Genomic DNA, 19,272 nt, shown 5'->3' on the forward strand with positions numbered 1-19,272 from the left:
ACTGTTCTCCTTCCATTCATTTCGGTGACCTTTGTGCAAAAGAAGCTTTTCTTTAGGAGCAAACCTACATGAGTCTACTCAGAAGTAAGCCCAATTCTGTTTCATGAGGTTTACACCCAGGAAGATGTCCCTATCTGTCACCGTTCTGCTGAATTCAGTTTTTTAAATATACTCACTGGAATGCGTATCTATGTGGAACAAATGTAGTACACTAAACACATTTTCCTTCTAGAAAGTCAGTATTACTCTGAATACCCAGACATGGTTCATATGAATCACTTCCTCGTATTATGATGTTGGTTCTGCATTCAGAAATTAGAAGTATATTGAGTAATTTATATAAAAAAAACATTGAAGGTTTGTCCAAATAAGAATTTTTTATATGCCAGTTTTTTTAAAGTTTATTTTATTTATTCGAAAGCAAGACATAAAATATGACAAAAAGGTGAACTTGGGGTATTTAATTATTTTTCCTTTCCAGTATAAATTTTGTATATTTATATGCACCCAGCTAGTTATCAGAATCACATACATAATACACATATTACATTTACTACTGCTCTGTCAAGAAAAAAGTCCACTTATTTTTCATGTCGATTCACATCTGTGCAATCTTGCCTATAAGTAACAACCACTTATTACAACTAATCAAGAATGTGAATTGATAATGACAGTCTCTAGTGTGAGATGAGGAAAAATAGTAACTAGTAGGATAAAATACCCATAACCCTCACAATAAACAAGCATTTTGTATTTAAGTATTTTTAGTTAGAAGCACTCCACATACATTATCTTTTGGTAATGTTTATCTTAACTTAAAACAATTCAGTGTTATTGCCGATAGAGTGGGGATGGGTGGAAGATAGGAAATCTAAGACTGTTCACTCAAATATGCACACAAACACATTTACTTTCCTCATATTCTTAACAGGAAAAGGAAATTATTCAGACAAGGCCCAGGTTTACCTTTCTCTCATATTTTAATCATAGTCTGGTTCTAATTTACTGTCTTCATACCTCCACTAAATAACTATTCCAAGGAAAAAATGTGTAGTGAATAAGTGCTGATTTTCCTGTTCTTTAGATCAACTGTTTTATATTTTATGATCCTTGTTTAAATTGTCATCCCTCATCCATTTCAGGGCTAAAATATCATTTATATGTGAAACTTTCTTGCCACAAATTAATTTGTGACACGTTAAAGAAGGCTAAGGCAAGTTAGAATTACTTTAGCTGTCACCCTGTTTATATATTCACTGCAGTTAATGGCCTTCTACACAATTAATCTAGAAATGACCCATTAAAACTATTCACATCTGTTGCCAGGTCACACTCAAGGCTCCAATTATGACTGCTGCATTAACCTTCATGCAAACTGTGTTTTCCATTTGTAAATGAGGGATTTATGGGAGTCAAATGAATAATGTTGAAGAGTAAGCACTCAGGGAACTTAAAAGTGTTTCAGTGCATGTGTTCCTTTCAAAGGCATAGTTTCACTAGACTAGAGCTAGTGTAGAGGCCAGCAGAGCTGCTACGGGAACTACTGATTACAGATGCAGGTTGCTGTCCATGCCACATTTATATTCTGTGAAAGTGCGTAATTTCTCTACTTTCCCTCTTAGCTGGAAATCAACCAAACAGCAGTGCAAGGTGTGTCATTTGGCTTATTGTGGATAGCTGATTTTAATGGGAACAGGTGGATTGCCAGTCTTCCTAAGGGTATATCTAGTATCTACCACCATGGCCTGGCTCGTGTTTTGATTTGCCCTTCATTTCTCTCATCAGCTGTGTGTTTCTCTTGGTGCTGTGCAAAGAGGAAAGCAGCACATGAGAAGGAGAGACAAAGGACTTGCCTGCTCGTGGGTCCATTCATTTGTGATACCTGCAATACACAGGTTTCATTGCAACAAATCTGCCTGTTCACAAAAAATATGTGGGTTTGGAGGAGTGCGGGTGTAGTAGAGAGGCAAGAGAGGGACTAGGATTTGAGCAACCCAGGTTTAATTCCCTACGCTGCCATGGAAGCTAGTTGGGTGACCTTGGGCTAGTCATATAGGCCTACCTTACCTCACAAGGTTGTTGAGAGGACAAAATGGAAGAGAGGAGAATGATGTAAGCAATTTTGGGTCCTCACTGGGGAGAAAGGCAGGGCATAAATGAAGTAAAATAAATAAATAGGGAAACCATCTAGGATCAGATACAAATTGCACCCTATTTGATACATCACACTCACCCATCTTTTAATGATAAACCCTCTGTAACAGGCTAGCAGTAGTGTTTGTACAGTACTTTAAATGTTCAAAGTGCTTCACACATATTATCACAGTAATCTATGCAACAGCCTTTTAAAGTATGCCATATTACAGGTGAAGAACAAAGGCAGAGAGAGTGTGTCTGACCTAAACTGTCCTAGTGAGTTTGTGGCTGAGGTAAGATTAGAATTGTCAGACTCCAGGGCCACAACTCACTCTCTAAGCCAGGTAGCTTGTGAACTACCAGCTCACTGGCTGCTGCAAGAATGTTCCCTAGAAGACCCAGGAAGAAATCACAGAAAGATTTCTTGTTTTTTTAAAAAAGCTTTTATTTCATAGGATTTTCCTCTGTGCTGTTTTGCTGAACTCATTGATAATGCTTTCCTGAGTCCATAATTTGGTGCTAGGCCTGAACAAAACATGCTGGGGTTTGAGGAATAGCCTAGAATATTTTCCATTGCTCAGGAGGACGTTTAATTAAAGAAAATGTTGGCAATCTTTGCTCTAAGCCATTGTTCTATACTAGGGATCCCCGACCTTTCTGAGCCTGTGGGCAACTTTGGAATTTTGACTCAGGGTGGTAGGCGCAACTACAAAATGGCTGCCACAACATGCAGTGCCAACCACAAAATGTCAGAAAATGAGGTAATGTAACTCCTCAACATTTCAGGCAGAAGCATTGTTTAACAGGATGCCTTTTAAAATAAACATATTGTTTAAAAATATTTTCTTGCATACACAGCTTACTTTCAAGGAAGATGCTTATGCTGGCGTGACAACTGCTGCAGCTGCAACTTTTTAAAAAATCCACACAGCCAGTCAGATACTGTATGGCCAATCAGAAGCTTCACTTGGCCCTGTCCAGTTTCTAAAAACACTTGGCAGGTTCCAGGAAAGGTGTCAGCAGGCATCATGGCACCCATGAGTGCCATGTTGGTGACCCCTGTTCTATGCCAACTATGGTCATTGATTATACTGTTTGCATTTTGTATCAGACGAAATTAATTAACAACGTGTCCAATATAAAAGATGTGCTTTTATGAGAGCTGTAGAACAAGTCATTGTGGAAAACCCTACTGAGACATTTAGCAGAAAATAAGATGTTGGTTGATTTGATACACGTGAAGCACTGTGCTAACATTCTTATTGCCCAGCCCTTCAGTTAGCAAAGGTAAAAGGGAATAAGGCTATATTCAGACATCAGAATGGTTTGTTAAATCATGACTTGTATAATAAACGTTTACTGATCTAGTAGACAGAAAGGGAAGATCCAAGATTTTCAGTGCAATTCTATGAAGAGTTACTCCAGTCTGAGCCCATTGGTTCCATAGGATTGCACTGTTAGTATAAACCTTGGTTAGTCTATTTTTGTCTCCTCTCTTCATCAGAGACTTCTGGCACACGGAGACAATTTTTTAAATAGCTTTTATAGCCAATGTGAATGCAGAGGCAAGGGAGAATTCACTCTAGTTTTCTGCACTCTTTTCTTGTGATAGCTTCTTGCAGCTGCAAGGAGAAAAGGCGTATCACAGTGTAATGGTCTAGAGAGTTACTTACAGAGATATGTCAGTTGCTGATTTTTTTTTAAAAACCCGTTAGACGTGGGGAAAATTGGCGGCAGCAGGGCGGGCAGAGGAAGCAAAGTGATGCTGATGTGCGTGGTGCCTGCAAAAATGAACACTTCATGAACACAGGGCATACAAACATGGTTTGATTAGGATCTTTCCAAAAAGATCCTACCAAATCAGTTTTGGGAAATATCACAATAAGGCAGCAGAAAACATATAAGGTAGATGGTTGGGAGATGACGTGTGGATACTACAAAAAAACCTGCTCCAATTTTGATATCCAGCTGGAGCAAAGTTTCAGTGAGGAAGCAATCGGGGAGTACATCCTCCCTATACTTTGTGGTATTCAACAAACTCTGGTTATGGAATTGAAACATCCTAAGAAGCCACCATTTGTATAAACTGGTTAACAAAAAACCTACAAACTAATTTCATATCCTGGTTTGTTGCCAAACAACAAACCCCAGTTTTGTTGGACTTTCTGCATTCTGAGATGCCACAACTAGCCAGAGTTGAATCAAACTAGGAACTATAAAACATGGGTTATCATGATGTCTGAATGGACCCTATTTTAATTTATTTATTAGACAAAATTAAAGCAAAGTAATAGTTTATTGCTTAAGTTAATGTATAGAATAATTTGCGAAAGTTTCATTCTTCAACAAGCTCAGCTGCAGTAAGTTTCTAAACTGACTTCATGGGACTTTGTGTGTGTGTATTATTTATGATGTATAGGGATCTAGTCAAGTTGTAATGCTAAACAAACAAGACAGGAGATATTAGTTTTCAGATGACTACAAAATCCTGCGGAATGGCTTTTATTCCAGAGAGTATGGACATTTGGGACTTGGGGCTGAGAGGGGAGAACATCAGTACCAGCACTGCTGTGGAAGAAAATAAAGGTGGTTGGAAGTTCCTCATGTTTTGGTTCCACCTTCTACAAAGAAAGGCTTTTAGTTGCAGTTAAAATTACCATCAGGACTGTATTGTGCAGATGTAACTAGCCTCAGATTTTGAGGGCCTCGATATCGTTTTCATTGTGGGTTTATGAGTAGCAGCAGTTTTCATACCTCAACCTCTGGGACTGAGCAGAGCACTTTGGGGGATCGGTTGTATGGATAGGACAGGAAGTCTTGACTCTTGACACAGAGTAAGCAGGAATCCTCAACAGATACTTTTGGTGAATGTAATTATCTATAAAATGTACTGCAGAATAATGTTTTTCATATGTTTGGAAGAAGGAAGGAGTATTTATTTATTTGTTTTATAATTTGTCTTTCTCAGAGAGAATCAAGGCAGATTACATAATTAAAACAATATAATAAGAACAGTATAATACAATTAAAAAATAGTGCAAATAAGGACACTATAGTACATATAACAAATAATGCAATGAAACCAGATTGTAAAATTAAGAACAATGCTCAACATAAAGTATAGAATAAAGAATGAACACTAAAATAACTACCTAAATTTTTACAGAATGTTACTACAGCCTTAATCCCTATTTTAGAAAATAACAATTCTATTGTATACATTCTATGGAATTATAAAAGTTAGTATCATAGATAGAAAAAGGCTGAGAAATCTTGACCTAATTTATAAACCAGGGTGCTCTAGGATCATGGGAGTGTTGAATGATTTCTTCATTCCACTTGATGCTATGAGTTCATTAACACTGGAAATTGGGGAGAAGCCACTTTTTTAAAAATGAAAATAAAAAATCTAAATTGCAGTTCAGAGAGCAGAACTGGACAATGTTACCTTCTATCCTTAGATAACATGGAAGAGCTATGGCATTCCTTGTTATAGTCGGTCGCAAGTAATAATGGTTCACAAGACCCCTACTACATCAGGCCAAGGTCCAAGTACTCTAGCATCCTGTTTCCAGACCTGTCTAGGCTAATGCTTCTGGCTAGCACATTTGTGGGGCCTTCCCCTTTTGTCTGTCTTCCAGCAGGTGCCTCTGAAAATTTAACTATTATCGTTAGAAGCTGTTAATAGACCTATCCACCACAAATGTCTCTAATACCTATTTTAAAGCATCTAAGCCAATGGCCATCAACTTATCTTGAGACCATAAGGGGTTGTCTTATACTGAATCAGGTCCATCGAGTTTAGTGAGTAACTCCTGACAGCAGAGAGCCACTGAGGCAGAAATGTCATTGTTTTCCACAGCTATTATCTGAGATTCTTTTAAGTGAAAATGCCACTCTTTGAACCTGAAACTTTCTTTCCCCAGTACTTGCCATTTATTTCAGTGGCTGTGAACAGCACACCAACATGCACACCATAGCTAATTATGAAATATATACTATGTTCTTGGAATCACAGCATTTTAAAGAGAAGTGGTTACTCTCTTGCAATAATTTTATTTCAGTGCCCTGATACTACTTCCCCACTTAAAAAGCCAGGAGGAAGTCACAGAGATAATTTCATTATGATTTTTTTTGTATAATGGAAAGATGTGGATCTTAAAGGTAAAGTATCTGAACCATTCTATAGATCAGATGTAAATCACATTCATGAAGGCCAAAGGTTTGATTTAATTTGTACTTTTATCTGTACCTTAATTGATGAAAAAACAAGTAAAGGCAAATTTAAATGCTTGCATCTATAACCTTGTCACAGTGTCTGACTAATCATTTATCATCATTATCTTTTTTTTCTCAGCCAGCAGACTTCATAGGAAAGCAGGCACTGAAGCAGATTAAAGAAGAGGAGCTCCAGCGGCAGCTTGTGTATCTCACCTTGGAAACAGATAATGTCGATCCAGAAGGAAATGAAAGTGTCTGGTATAATAACAAGGCAAGTACTGTAGATTGTATTTAAACTGAACATGAAGCAGACACCGACTTCACATACATATGTACATATCTACCTACGTGTGTGTGTCTGTGTGTGTGTGTGCATGCATGCGCGTTCATGCATCTGCATGCATACATATACATATACCAGCAAGGAGAGTTTGAACAAATACAGTTTTTAAAAAAGGAAGTATTTTAAATGTCAAGGGTGTGTTTGTATGAGCATTACTTCTCCCAGTCTGCTGCTAGTTTATTTCCCAAGGACCAGGCACTGTTCACACACACTTCCTGGTTTCTTCATGCAAGTGGTATAGACACAGTTTCTGTCATGCTAGTACCCTGGTTTGTGTCCTGATCTTCCACAAGTAGATCATCTTAGTTGTTGGATACATGGGTGCAATTGTAGAAGCAGTTATTTCAGTGCAAATATCTGAACAAAGAAATGAGAAGAGTTCTGGTGCAATTATTACCTGAAATGTTACTCATACAGGATGAAGGCATGCTGTATATTTCAGTTGGTCTCATAGGAAGTAATATGTAGAGGTAGGATCATGTGCTTAGCCCCACTAAAATGGAGCTAGCCATGGGAAAGAATGCTTATGAAGGTTTTGGTATATGCACAGATGGTTAAAGATATAGAGAATTAACGCTTTGAAACACCCGGCAGCCAGTGTCCTCTTTACTACTGTACACAGTGGTGTAACAGATGGCAACCAACCTGTCTTACAACACCCATTACTACTTAATTTAAATGAAGGAAATTATAAGTGGGGGGAAGAGAGGGCAATAAAGGATGCTGAACTCTTCTGACAACTGCCAATTTTGCTTACACCTGCCTTTTGTCAAGGGCTAGAAGGCAGCAGTTTGGTAGATCTTTCAGGCACAGGTCTGACTGACGATCTAGGTCAGAATCAGCAACAAATTACTATATAGGACCAGACAGGGAACTTATGGGATCATCAAGCCATCTAGCTTGGCTGAGCTGAAAAGTACACTATACTTTCTGTATATCAGAAGGGAATACCCTGCAGATGGGTAGAGGTTGTGCAGGCATTTTCCTCTGCCCATATGCTGCCCCAATAGTGACAGTGGAAAAGACACAGACGTCTCACCCATTACCTTCTGCCTTTTGAGACTGTAGATGCCTCTTATCTCTGCCAACTGCCCTTCTTCTTCCTTCTTCTTCTCCTGGGAGAAAATGGCTGGAGGAAACAGGCTGTGAGCAAAAAAAAACCCCAATAAGTGAGGAATAGTTTCAAGACACTTACACAGACCCTCCTGCTCACCACTTTTCTGCTTTCAGTTGCAACCACCCTATTTATATAAGTGTATTATATATTGACATGTATTGTAAAACACAACTTTGCCTCCATCAAAATAGTTAGTCCCTGAACATACACAAGATTTCCAAATCTTGGAGAAAGATAAAAATTAGAAACGGAAAATTTCTTTCACTACTGAGACCCTTTTTACAATTATCGGCATATGCCTACCCTTTCTGTATAACTGAAAACTATTTATTCAGTATCAAAAGGCATGGTAAGTTCTTGAGGGATGTAATATCTATTTTTTTAATGATGGAGAAGCTTAGCGTAAAACCATGATGCTGCATAGTCCAAAGAATAGGCAACATGGCTGATACTACTTTCATTGAACCCAAATTAGTCCAATAAAAATAGATACTCTACAGTAGGTATTGAAGTTGCTGTTCTGTGCCGCCTAGAAAAAAGGGTCTTTCCAGCTTTTTCTGGTTGGTTAAATGATCCAGTATAAGATCAACTGTGTTACATGCAACCACATGTTCGACATTATAATGTATATTTAATAACCCAAGCTGCATCAGTTATAGCGGGCTTTCATGCACTGGTAAGATTTGTTATTTGGGTAATTTTTCAGGTTATTGGCAATACCACATCTGGAAGTTACAGCTACAGTACTCAGCAGAGTCTGGCTTTTGCATATGTCCCTGTGGAACTGAGCAGAGTTGGACAGAAATTAGAAGTTGAACTACTAGGAAAAAATTACCCTGCAACTGTTCTCCAAGAACCACTGGTGATGACGGAACCAACAAGAACTCGACTTCAGAAGAAGGGTGGGAGTGCAAAAGGATAAACAGGGCAGACATTTCATTCTTTAGGAGAGTAGACCTGATTTACTTATAAAATATCAAATCATTCACAGGTGCTTTTGTACAAAGGTACGTTTGCCACTTTTTGTCCACAAAACGGATCTACTTTTAACAAGTTTCTCACAAGGAAAGTTTTCAGATTGAGAATATTTACTCCTAATCATTTTACCATAATTGTTCTCAGTGAACAGGAGTGACAAAGGGAGCTCTGACTCTTGAAGCTCATACCCTGGAGATCTAGTTGGTCTTTAAGGTGCCACTGGACCCGAATCTCGCTCTTCTACTACAGACCAACAGGATTTCCCATCTGAAACTATCTGGATAAAATGAAGTATCTGTTAATATGAACATAGCCCAGGAACAGGGGAGAAATATTTTGAGGCTTGCCCTACAGTCCCTGGTGGCCTCTCCACCAAAACTGGACAACAGAATAAACTAACAGACAGCTTTATCTCCCTTTGGTGCTTTATGAATAAAAAAGCTTGGCAGTGTGAAAAACACTTCATTTGTAATAAAGAGGAACAACTGTTTGCACCAAACAAAAGTCACAGCTGCTGTATCTGATGGTAGTTTAGACTACCGCTTGTGTTGTGTACCCTTCACTGAACAAAATTAATTAATACTAATATATCTGATGGTAAATAATGTGCACCATATCATCTTCCCCAGCAGAACCTTGTTCCGAAGGTTGCAACAAATAATGAAAATTCACCCATTACTCAGCTGTTGATCTGACACCAGCTGTTAAATGATTCCAGGGCACTCAGAGCCCTTTACAATTAAGCAACCATTACACATAGTTTTGTGAACAAATCTAGAATATCATTTTTCTACTTAGACTTAAAAGTACTACCTTATTTTCTTAAAAAGAGATGCGGATCTGAATACTTTTTCCCCAGCTGAGTTACTCCAACAAAGGTTTGGAAGGAAAAAATAATCCAATTCAAATGAAAAAATCAAGAAATAATTCTCTCTTGTGTTTGTATTTTTAACAGTTAACAGATAAGATGAAACTGTGGATTAGCACTGGAAGAGACTCCTCAAGGTAGAGTGCTCCCTCTTCCCATCACAGGCCAAAAGTGAATTGGCAAATTGGTTCCAAACTGGCAAACTATGGCTAGTCATTGCCTTGCAAACCAGGATTGCAACTCAGGTTCAAAACTAGGTTTGCATCAGGTTTTTCAAGATAAGCACAACCCAGTTTGCTAAACCGTAGCTAATTAGCATGCAGTGTATAAAGGGAGGAGGGAAAAGTCAAGCTAACAATTCCTTCCTGGCTAATTCACCTGGTGCAAAATTATGGTGTACTATTATGTCAGTATTGTGCTCTGGCATTTAATAGTCACTGCAGGATATTTCTAAAAATTTTGATTGATTTTATCTATATATAGATAAAGACAAGTGTCCTGACTGACTCATCAGCAAACACCCAGCCAAAACCCCTGGACCTAGAAACCTGAAATTTGGGGAGAATGTTCCTTTTGAGATGTAGAGGCTCACTAAGAAGGGATTTTAAGAAATTTCCCCCCTAAGGGGGTAAAATGTGTTTTCCCATAGGGATACAGCTTCCCTGTGTGGTTGGCAGGTTTCTCCTCCCCTGCCAACTCAGCCACTCTTCCCTGATTGGGCTAGCTTTCAGGGTCATTTGCATATGGGGCCAACATTCTGAACAGTTACAAAGGGAGTCATTGAATGTGTCCTGAGGTAAAAAGCACCTCACAGTCTTCCCCTAAAAGTTCACTAGGGTTGCCAGTCTCCCTGTGGTAGAGTTGCCAACCGATCTCCCAGAATTACAACTGATCTCCAGGTGACAGAGATCAGTTTCCCTGGAGGAAATGGCTGCTTTGGAGAGTGGGCTGTATGGTATTATACCATTCTGAGGCCCCTCTCCCCAAACCTCACTCTATCCAGGCTCCACTCCCAAAATCTCTAGAAATTTCCCAACTTGGACTTGGCAACCCTACTGTGATGCCTGCCTGTTTGCACCCCGCCCCGCTCTCTGATGGTTCAGTTGTGGAACTCTGTGTTCTGAGGTAAAAATTGGGTCAAGAAACTGCAGTTGAAGAAAGAATGTATAAGACTCCTGAACAGGGATTTTATATACAAGTCAGTATGGCAACTGAGTTTTTAAATGTTCATGGGGAGATGGTGCGTGACCTTTCTGGGGGCCATTTCAATGTGAACGTCTCACATGAACTTGTCTAAGTGCTCACTACACCACCCCTCCCTCAGTCCAACTCCACCTCAGACCTCTTGCAGCCATCACCTTTTACTGCCCCCAAGAAGCCTCCTGGCAGACATCGTGCAGGATTAGGGTTGCCAGCCTCCAGGTAGTGGCTGGAGATCTCCTGGAATTACAACTGGTCTCCAGGCCACAGAGATCAGTTCACATGGAGAAAATGGCTACTTTTGGGGGTGAACTCTATGGAATTATGCCATACCAAGGTCCGTTCCCTCCCCAAACCCCACTTTCTCCAGGTTTCTCCAGGTTTCACCTCCCAGATCTCCAGGAATTTCCCAACTTGGAGCTGGCAACCCTATGCAGGATACACCATACTAAAAGGAGGAAGGGGTGTTTTGAGGCACTTAGCATAACCATCAAAGATGTCAGGGGCTACAAGAGAGTGATGGGGGGAGTCACCGGGCTGCTGGCTGGAGACGTCTGGCAGACTCTGCCAGTAGTCCCAAGGGGAACTTGAGCTGACGAGGTTATTGTGTGTGTCAAGGCATTGTATCTGTGGCTCCTCATCAGGAAACTCTCACTAAGAAAGAACATGAGGATCCACTTGAGAGACGAGGTGTCTGCTAGGGAATTCTCTGAACTGCTACTAAAAATAGGGAACAAAGAATATCCTGAGTTCAAGGGAAAGGTGACCATACCTGCAGATCTGGGCACAGTAGTGACGACCCTAGCAGACCTAATAGCCACAATATACCCTGATATCATCACTATAACGGAGAAGTCCATGGACTGACTCTGCAAGCATGCCATTCTGACCTCCAGGAATGACAAGGCTGCCATCATTAATGAAATACAACTCCCTCAAAGGGGCAGAAATGGAGTACAGATCTGAGGACTCAGTGGGGCAGACGGATGATGTGGTCCACTACCCCGTGGAGTTCCTCAACACACTCAACACTCCTGGCTTCCCAGACCACAAGCTTCTCAAAGTGGGGGCTCCAGTGATGCTGCTCTGGAACCTCAATCAATCCAAACTCTGCAATGGCACCAGACTGTGAGTGAAAGCAGGAACGTCATCGAGGCTACGTTGTTCACCAGCAGTGCTCGGGGAGGGGGTGGGGTTCATACCACGCATACCACTCATACTATCAGAGAACCCCTTCGAATTTAAGAGACTGCAGTTCCCCCTCAAGGCCTGCTTTGCTATGACAATCAACAAGTCCCAGGGGCAGACACTGAAGGTGGCAGGAATTGACTTGAGGGAGGATTGCTTCTCACATGGGCAGTTCTACGTGGCCTGCTCCAGAATAAGCTCACCCAGCAACCTGGTGATCCTAGCATCTGAGGGGAAAACCACCAATGTGGTCCTTCTGTAGAAAAAAACAGGTTCTCTGCTGCACTATAGCCTGGCTCCGTTGCCAGGGGAATAGATTGCTGGTGCCTGAGTGTCTGGCTGCCCAAACCACGCCCGAACGCAACGAACCAGGCCTCTCCCGACCGCTGGTTCATTGGCCATGGCCGATCACGATCCGCCAGGTCACGATCACGCGATCGCCATTTTTGTGAGTTTTTGAGGTTTGTATCGTAATGCGGTTCGTGCCCATCTCTAGTTCCCAATAACATCTCAGAGCTTTTTTAAAAAACTTGAATGAATGAATGATTTCAAGTCTCGGGCTTGTAGTACAATCCTAAGAAGAGTTACTCCAGTGTACGTCCACTGAAATCTATGGGTTTAGACTGGAGTAACACTTTTTAGGATTACACTGTAAATAACTAGTTTATGACTAGTCCCCTTCTATTGTTGTTGTATGCCAGCTGGTGAAGATTTTGCATTCCCTCAATAATCCCTCATTCCTGCCCTACATTTTGTCACTATGTCTTATACGTGTATTTTACTTTTGGTTTTGAATTCAATTTATGATGTATTTTTATAATACTTTGTTTTAATTGTTAACTGCCTCAGTAGTCCTGATTTTGCAGAAGTACAGGATATAATTTTTGTTAATAAATACTTAGTTTGGATAGGATCATGAACAATTCTTCCTTATCCATTTCTTATCATCCACATAATGGGTGAGCTCTCTTTCCACTAATATTATTCCTTCTAACAATTTTAGCTGAGTTGTCAACTGGTGGAGAGGCCATCAAATTCATAAAACATTGATCAATGTCCTAAGCCATAATGTTTCCAGGAGCCCTATGAATCTTAAAAATAACTTTGGAAACGATGCAGTGCTTGTGCTCATTCAATTCAATACTCTGTGTTTGTTGTCCTTTACAAAGGTCATTTAACCAAAAATTGCTCAGAAGTACAAACTCCTGCAAGGGAATCAATACATCTAGACCTTCAGTAAAGAAGCAGAAGCATAAATAAGACATGCCAGTAGAAACACAGTTTGAATAATGAGCACCTATCATTGCCAGGGATTTAATGCAAGTTGACATTACATTGTACAGATCTGAATATCCATTTACAAAGCAGGTCACAGTAAAATATAGAAGCTGACATCATTGCTCAGGGTGCTAGCTGGAGTGGAAAAAAATCCATTTGGAAATTATTCTCTTACACTTTAAGTGATTTGGGCCTATTTTGTTCAAACACAAAGGGATTTTATTTTTCTTAAAGGTGACATTGGGTTAGATCCAGATTATATTGGCAATTTCCACCTTTCCTGCTATAGACCTCCCATATTATTTCTCAGGGCACCCTAATCCTGCAGGAAAAGCATTCTGTGGAGATCAGTGGGCTGCAGTGGGAAAAGGCAGGCAGAAAAGTTCTGTTCTGCTGATGGAAAATTTAGTTGGATCCAATCCATTGAATGCTTTGTGTGTATTATTATTATTGTTTCCGTCTAGCTCTGACTTTCGATACATCTCCACCCTTTTTTCCCTCTGCCACCTCCTCGTCCCATCTTTTCCTTTCCACACCCTACTTTTTCTCCCTCCTTACCCCAACATTGGTCCACATCTCCCCTTTGCCCTCCTACTGCCCGTTTCTTCTGACCTCCCTGCCACCCGCCCCCTGCTTCACTGCTCTTACCTGCCTGCCTCCCTCACTATTCTGCCCAACCACCCCCTTCCTTGTTGCTCTGCCTGTCCACCACTCAACTCTGGCCATGCTGCCATCACACACCCCTCCTCACCGCTCTACCTGTTCACCCTGTATTCTGCCCACCCACCCCTCTCCTCACCATTCTGCCCCACCATTAACCCCCCCTTCATTGCTCTTCCTTCCCTTCCATTCCTTTTTTTGCTTGGTGCATTATGTGCACACATGCAAATACTTCTCTATTTGGGGTGACTTCACTACCACCACTCTATTTTCCCCCAGGTTTCTGATTTTTCTGGGGGATCCCCCAAGTTTGCAGGAAAATGTCCTTAGTCTGTTAATGGCCCCAATCCATGGATTAAGGTATTGACAGATGAGGCCATGTTGACTATTAGATATATTGATGGGAGAGATTTCAGTAGCACTTAACGGAGCCTTTAATCCCACTCCTCAGTAGGCAGATGCATGCTGCAGCGTACCAACCACGATGTCAAAAGGAATGCTATGGTGAAATGCCTTACACCCCAGTCTTGGAGTGGTGGAGAGTGCTGTGAAGTCATAACTGACTTATGGCTACCACTGGTGGGGTTTTCATGGCAAGAGACTAACTGAGGTGCTTTACCATTGCCTGCCTCTTCAACCCTGGTCTTTGTTGGAGGTCTCCTATCCAATTACTCATCAAGGTCAACCCTGCTTAACTTCTGAGATCTGACAAGATCAGGCTCACCTGGGTTATCCAGCTGCTCATTCAGGGCACATCCCAGTCTTAGAGAAATGTAAATGGCCCTAGCCAGGAGGAAAATAGCCCTGGTCATACTATAGCTATAGAGCTTCAAGGGGCAAAGGGAAAGAACAGATCTTCCTTTTGGAACAAGAAGAGAAAGAAGGTCTGTGAGGGGAGGGCAGAGGGGGAGATGATAAAACCCCTGAGCACGAGGAAGATCTCTTAAACCTTCATTTTACTGCAAATCATTCTAAGCGGTCTGCATGTTACTTCAGATTCTATCTTGAGCACATGTTGCTAAAACCACTTAGGGAGAACCCCAACCCCCTGAAACAAGGTAATGGATCTAGATCCAGAGGAGTTAGCCATGTTAGTCTGTAGCGGCAAAATCAAAAAGAGTCCAGTAGCACCTTTAAGACTAACCAATTTTATTGTAGCATAAGCTTTTGAGAATCATAGTTCTCTTCGTCAGATGCATGGATGATTTCTAAATGCTTGTAACTCCAAGAATTAAGTGCCTCCCTCTAAATTTCCATCTGTAGGGATATGTATATTATTAGGATTTAGAGGACTGAATTTGAAGCCAGCTGGGTGACCTTGGGTAAGTTCACAGCTTCTAGCTCCCTCAGCCCCACCCACCTCACAGGGTGTCTTGTTGTGGGGATAATGATGACATACTTTGTAAAACGCTCTGAGTGGTTGTTAAGTCATCCTGAAGGGCGGTATATAAATCAAATGTTGTTGTTGTTATCATATTTTCTTTGATCCTCGCTCAGTCTGTTATGTTTACAACTTTACATATATGCGGTAGGCTAGGCTGAGCTCATATGACTGGCTTAAGATCACCTAGTGAGTTCCCATAGCAAAGTGTGGATTTGAACCTGGGTCTCTCAGATCTTAGTCCAACACTCTGGCTATATAAACAGCCTGCATCCAGAGCAGGTAGCTAGACGCTAATATGGCAAATATGAATAGTTTTCTCATTCTAGGTTATGGTCAATCTTTCATGCACATAATTCCTTCTACATAACACACACAAGATTGATTATGTGCTCCTTACATGAAGATATGAATTCATAAACTTTCTGGTAAATTAAATGCTAACAATTTTGTAAAAAGCTGCGTTTTTAAAATCTTAAACACATTTTAAATACAGGAACTGTACCTGAGTTGCATCTTTAAAATATAGCAATAGTATTCAGGTTATGTTGGAAGAAGTTATCCTGAAGAAATAGTGTTGGTAACCCAGGTGTGTCAACACTATTTCTGCAAGAGAACCTCTTCCTAACTTCACTTCCTACAAGCTAACAGACACAAGTTTCAGCAAGGAAAAGAGTAAGATCTCTTAGCAACCTCTCCCACAGGTTACATCAGAGATCTCAACACAATGGTTCTTTGAATTTCACCTTTGCAAATGTTTCAGTTAGGAATGCTACTCTGAATAGCAGCTGATTTCCAAAAATAGTATTTACAACTCAAGTAAGGGTTAAGTGAAACGTTGTGGAAGTGTATGGGGAAGCTAAACAACTAGATTTCCCTTTAATGCAAAATAGCAAGACAACTGGTCTCTGAGGCTAGAGAAATAGCTCCCTGTTGATCAGCCCTCAATACCAGCAGTCTAATGTTGTTGCGCAATGGCCCTTCAGTGCTATTCATGCCATTTCATGGGCAGATGTGCTCCTGCTCTTCCAGTTGACTGACACATGACCAATGCACTGCAGAGAAGGCCATTTTTATCCCCCCCTTCTCCCATGCCATATGTGAGGGTGTGAAAACTGGGTCAGGACTGGAGAAATGACCATATACTCTCTGGAATACTATAAAGCTGCTAGGGGCTTGAGCACATATCCCTCTTTATTATTTAGTTTTCCTCTTCCTTCAACAATTCATTTCTCCTGGTCAGCAATGAGCATCCTCAGTCCCCACTGGGCTATCTGTGGGAGCCTGTACTTTGTGGATCATTCTGGAAAGAAATGACAGAGAATGACTATTGAAATCCATGGGCTCTTTCCAAATGACTACAGGAATTCAATGAGTTTCTTAATGGCAATTGGAAAGCATTACAGAAAGGGTTGCTCATAAGGTGATATTTACAGCCTGTTTCCTGTTAGAGCGAGTGTAAAATAACGCTGCGGAATAAACGCTGAGCTGATTAGAGGCAAAAGCTTTATTTGAGGAAGTTACATACTTGAGGGAAAGAGGGAGAGAGAGAGAGACCCTAGCTATCTGACTACATCTTGCAGAGAAAGAGAAGAAGTGTGGCAGGAGAGAGAAGAAGCAGGATATTGCCCTGTTTAGCCCAATAGGAGACAAGACAAGGAAATGACCCCCAGGAAACGAGAGAGGTGCTACTCTCACTGTCCTAAGTGATCCTTGCTGCCCCCTGCATGGTAGGCTCTTCTTCCTTCTTGCTGCTGCAGTACACCAGACATTGCTATTTCTAACATTTCCAAAGGGCAGATTATAATGCTTTTACTACTGACATTAATGAAAATATTACAGGAATTACACACATGTAATCACAACTACATAATCATAACAGAACTCAACTATGACAAAAATGTTTCATCCGCTTCTTGTTGAATTATGGGTCTTTGAAGCAAGGTTCATATTCACTTAAGACTGTACCCTAACTGGCTCCTTTTTATGGCAAGGAATGTTGGACGTTTGTGAAGGAAAAGGCTTGTGAGCAACCAGACAGGCACAATCAGAAGTAAGTCCCAGATTATCCAACAGGGCTTACTCCCAGGAAAGTGTTCTCAGAATAGCAGCCTTGGTCTACCACACTAGCACCTTCCTTTCCTTGATTGATGTGCTGCTGTACCAATAAACCCAGGTTTCTTCCCTGACTGGTCCCCTGCTTTTGAGGGCTCATTTATCAAACCTGGGAAGGATGTACAGTTTGAGTGGGAAATGGTTTGGAAAATAAAACCTGAACCTTCTTGCCATATGACACTAATTTCTTTCCAGCTGGATGCATCACAAATTCAGGTTGCCATACTTGCCATTTCTTGATTATCCTGCAAAAGAGTTAGTGTTAGGATGTGTTGGCAATCAAAATTGGAGATAGGGGAGAGAAGGCTTGTACCACCAAGCCCCAGTTGCGCTGCCAGCAACTCAAAGGTTCACCTTGGACTGAGCTGCAGGTCTGGGGGATGGTGATGCCTGCTGCTTTTTTTCTGCACCACATGCGCAGCAGTGCTGACAGTGCCTCAATTGCTTGGGATCTGGCCCTGGGTGCCAAGGAAAATGATATATGTGGCAGGGTTTGCTTACCCATCCCAAGACAGTGAAGTTTCTTAATGGCAATTGGAAAGCATTACAGGAAGGGTAATTATTCTTCTCCCAGATATTAATATGGGAGAAGAGGTTAAATGCCCCACATCTCTGATACTTCCTTCTAATATCCTTGGATTTCTCAAGAGACCACCTCAAACACATGTCAGTCCTGGGTATTGCCCAGTACTAACATGTATCTGACCTGTAACATACCAGGTATTTTTAAAAATCTTCATAATAATTTCCCCATAAAATAGTTGAATTGGTATAGTTTGTTTGATCTAAACAAATGGGCTCCCATTTCTGATCTTTCAGATGTAAATGGAAGCCCTTACTCTTGATCTCCCCCTGGAGCAATAGTGGTCGTACTTACAACAACAACAACATTCGATTTATATACCGCCCTTCAGGCCAACTTAATGCCCACTCAGAGTGGTTTACAAAGTATGTCATTATTATCCCCACAACAAAACACCCTGTAAGGTGGGTGGGGCTGAGAGAGCTCCAGAGAACTGTGACTGGCCCAAGGTCACCCAGCAGGCTTCAAGTGGAGGAGTGGGGAATCAAACCCGGTTCTCCAGATTAGCAACAGCAACTTTTGCAAATCATTTCTCCAGTCACAAGCCTGCTCTCAATGATCTTTGGGGCAGGCAGCTGCAACTTTCTCAGCTTTCTCCAGAGCATTCCCCCACCTCCACCCCAGCAAGACGATTTGCAAAAGCTGATGTTGCCGTAGGCTCTCTCTGTCTCTTCATGGTCATAGATGCAGAGAAGTTAGCCATGTTAGTCTGTGGTAGCAAAATCAAAAAGAGTCCAGTAGCACCTTTAAGACTAACCAATTTTATTTTAGCATAAGCTTTCGAGAATCAAGTTCTCTTCTTCAGATGCCTGATACAGAGACTGTATCAGGCAGTCTCTGTATCACCAGTCTCTGTATCAGGCATCTGAAGAAGAGAACTTGATTCTCGAAAGCTTATGCTAAAATAAAATTGGTTAGTCTTAAAGGTGCTACTGGACTCTTTTTGATTCTGTCTCTTCAGGCAGCGAGGGGAAGGAACAGAAGGAAAAGGGGTGGGGGAGAGGAACTTCAGTTCCCAGAAAGACTTGCGAAAATGATCCTTTATTCTTCACTTGTAAAATGTCACTTATAGCAAGGCTCTGGCACTCTTAATCACTACACCAAGCTGGGTCGCCACCACTTGAACAATGCATGTCTAGAACCAGGAGGAAGCAACTACAAAAACATACACTATATGGTCGAAATTTTACTTCTGCCACAAATT

General features: G+C 41.1%; 1 protein-coding gene across 2 annotated transcripts in view; it reads left to right on the forward strand.

Moving 5' to 3' along the window:
* The window catches only part of DMGDH (dimethylglycine dehydrogenase), a 57,647-nt gene extending 48,845 nt beyond the window's left edge, over positions 1-8,802 (forward strand). For both annotated transcript variants that reach the window (XM_054987149.1, XM_054987150.1), the window contains exons 15-16: positions 6,494-6,628; positions 8,524-8,802. In XM_054987149.1, coding sequence (XP_054843124.1) covers positions 6,494-6,628; positions 8,524-8,739 — 351 coding nt within the window. In that variant the 3' untranslated portion in view covers positions 8,740-8,802. The remainder of the gene's footprint in view (positions 1-6,493; positions 6,629-8,523) is intronic.
* Positions 8,803-19,272: the final 10,470 nt, after the last annotated feature.

The sequence above is a fragment of the Eublepharis macularius genome, chromosome 8 (assembly GCF_028583425.1).
Source record: "Eublepharis macularius isolate TG4126 chromosome 8, MPM_Emac_v1.0, whole genome shotgun sequence".
Taxonomy (NCBI): domain Eukaryota; kingdom Metazoa; phylum Chordata; class Lepidosauria; order Squamata; family Eublepharidae; genus Eublepharis; species Eublepharis macularius.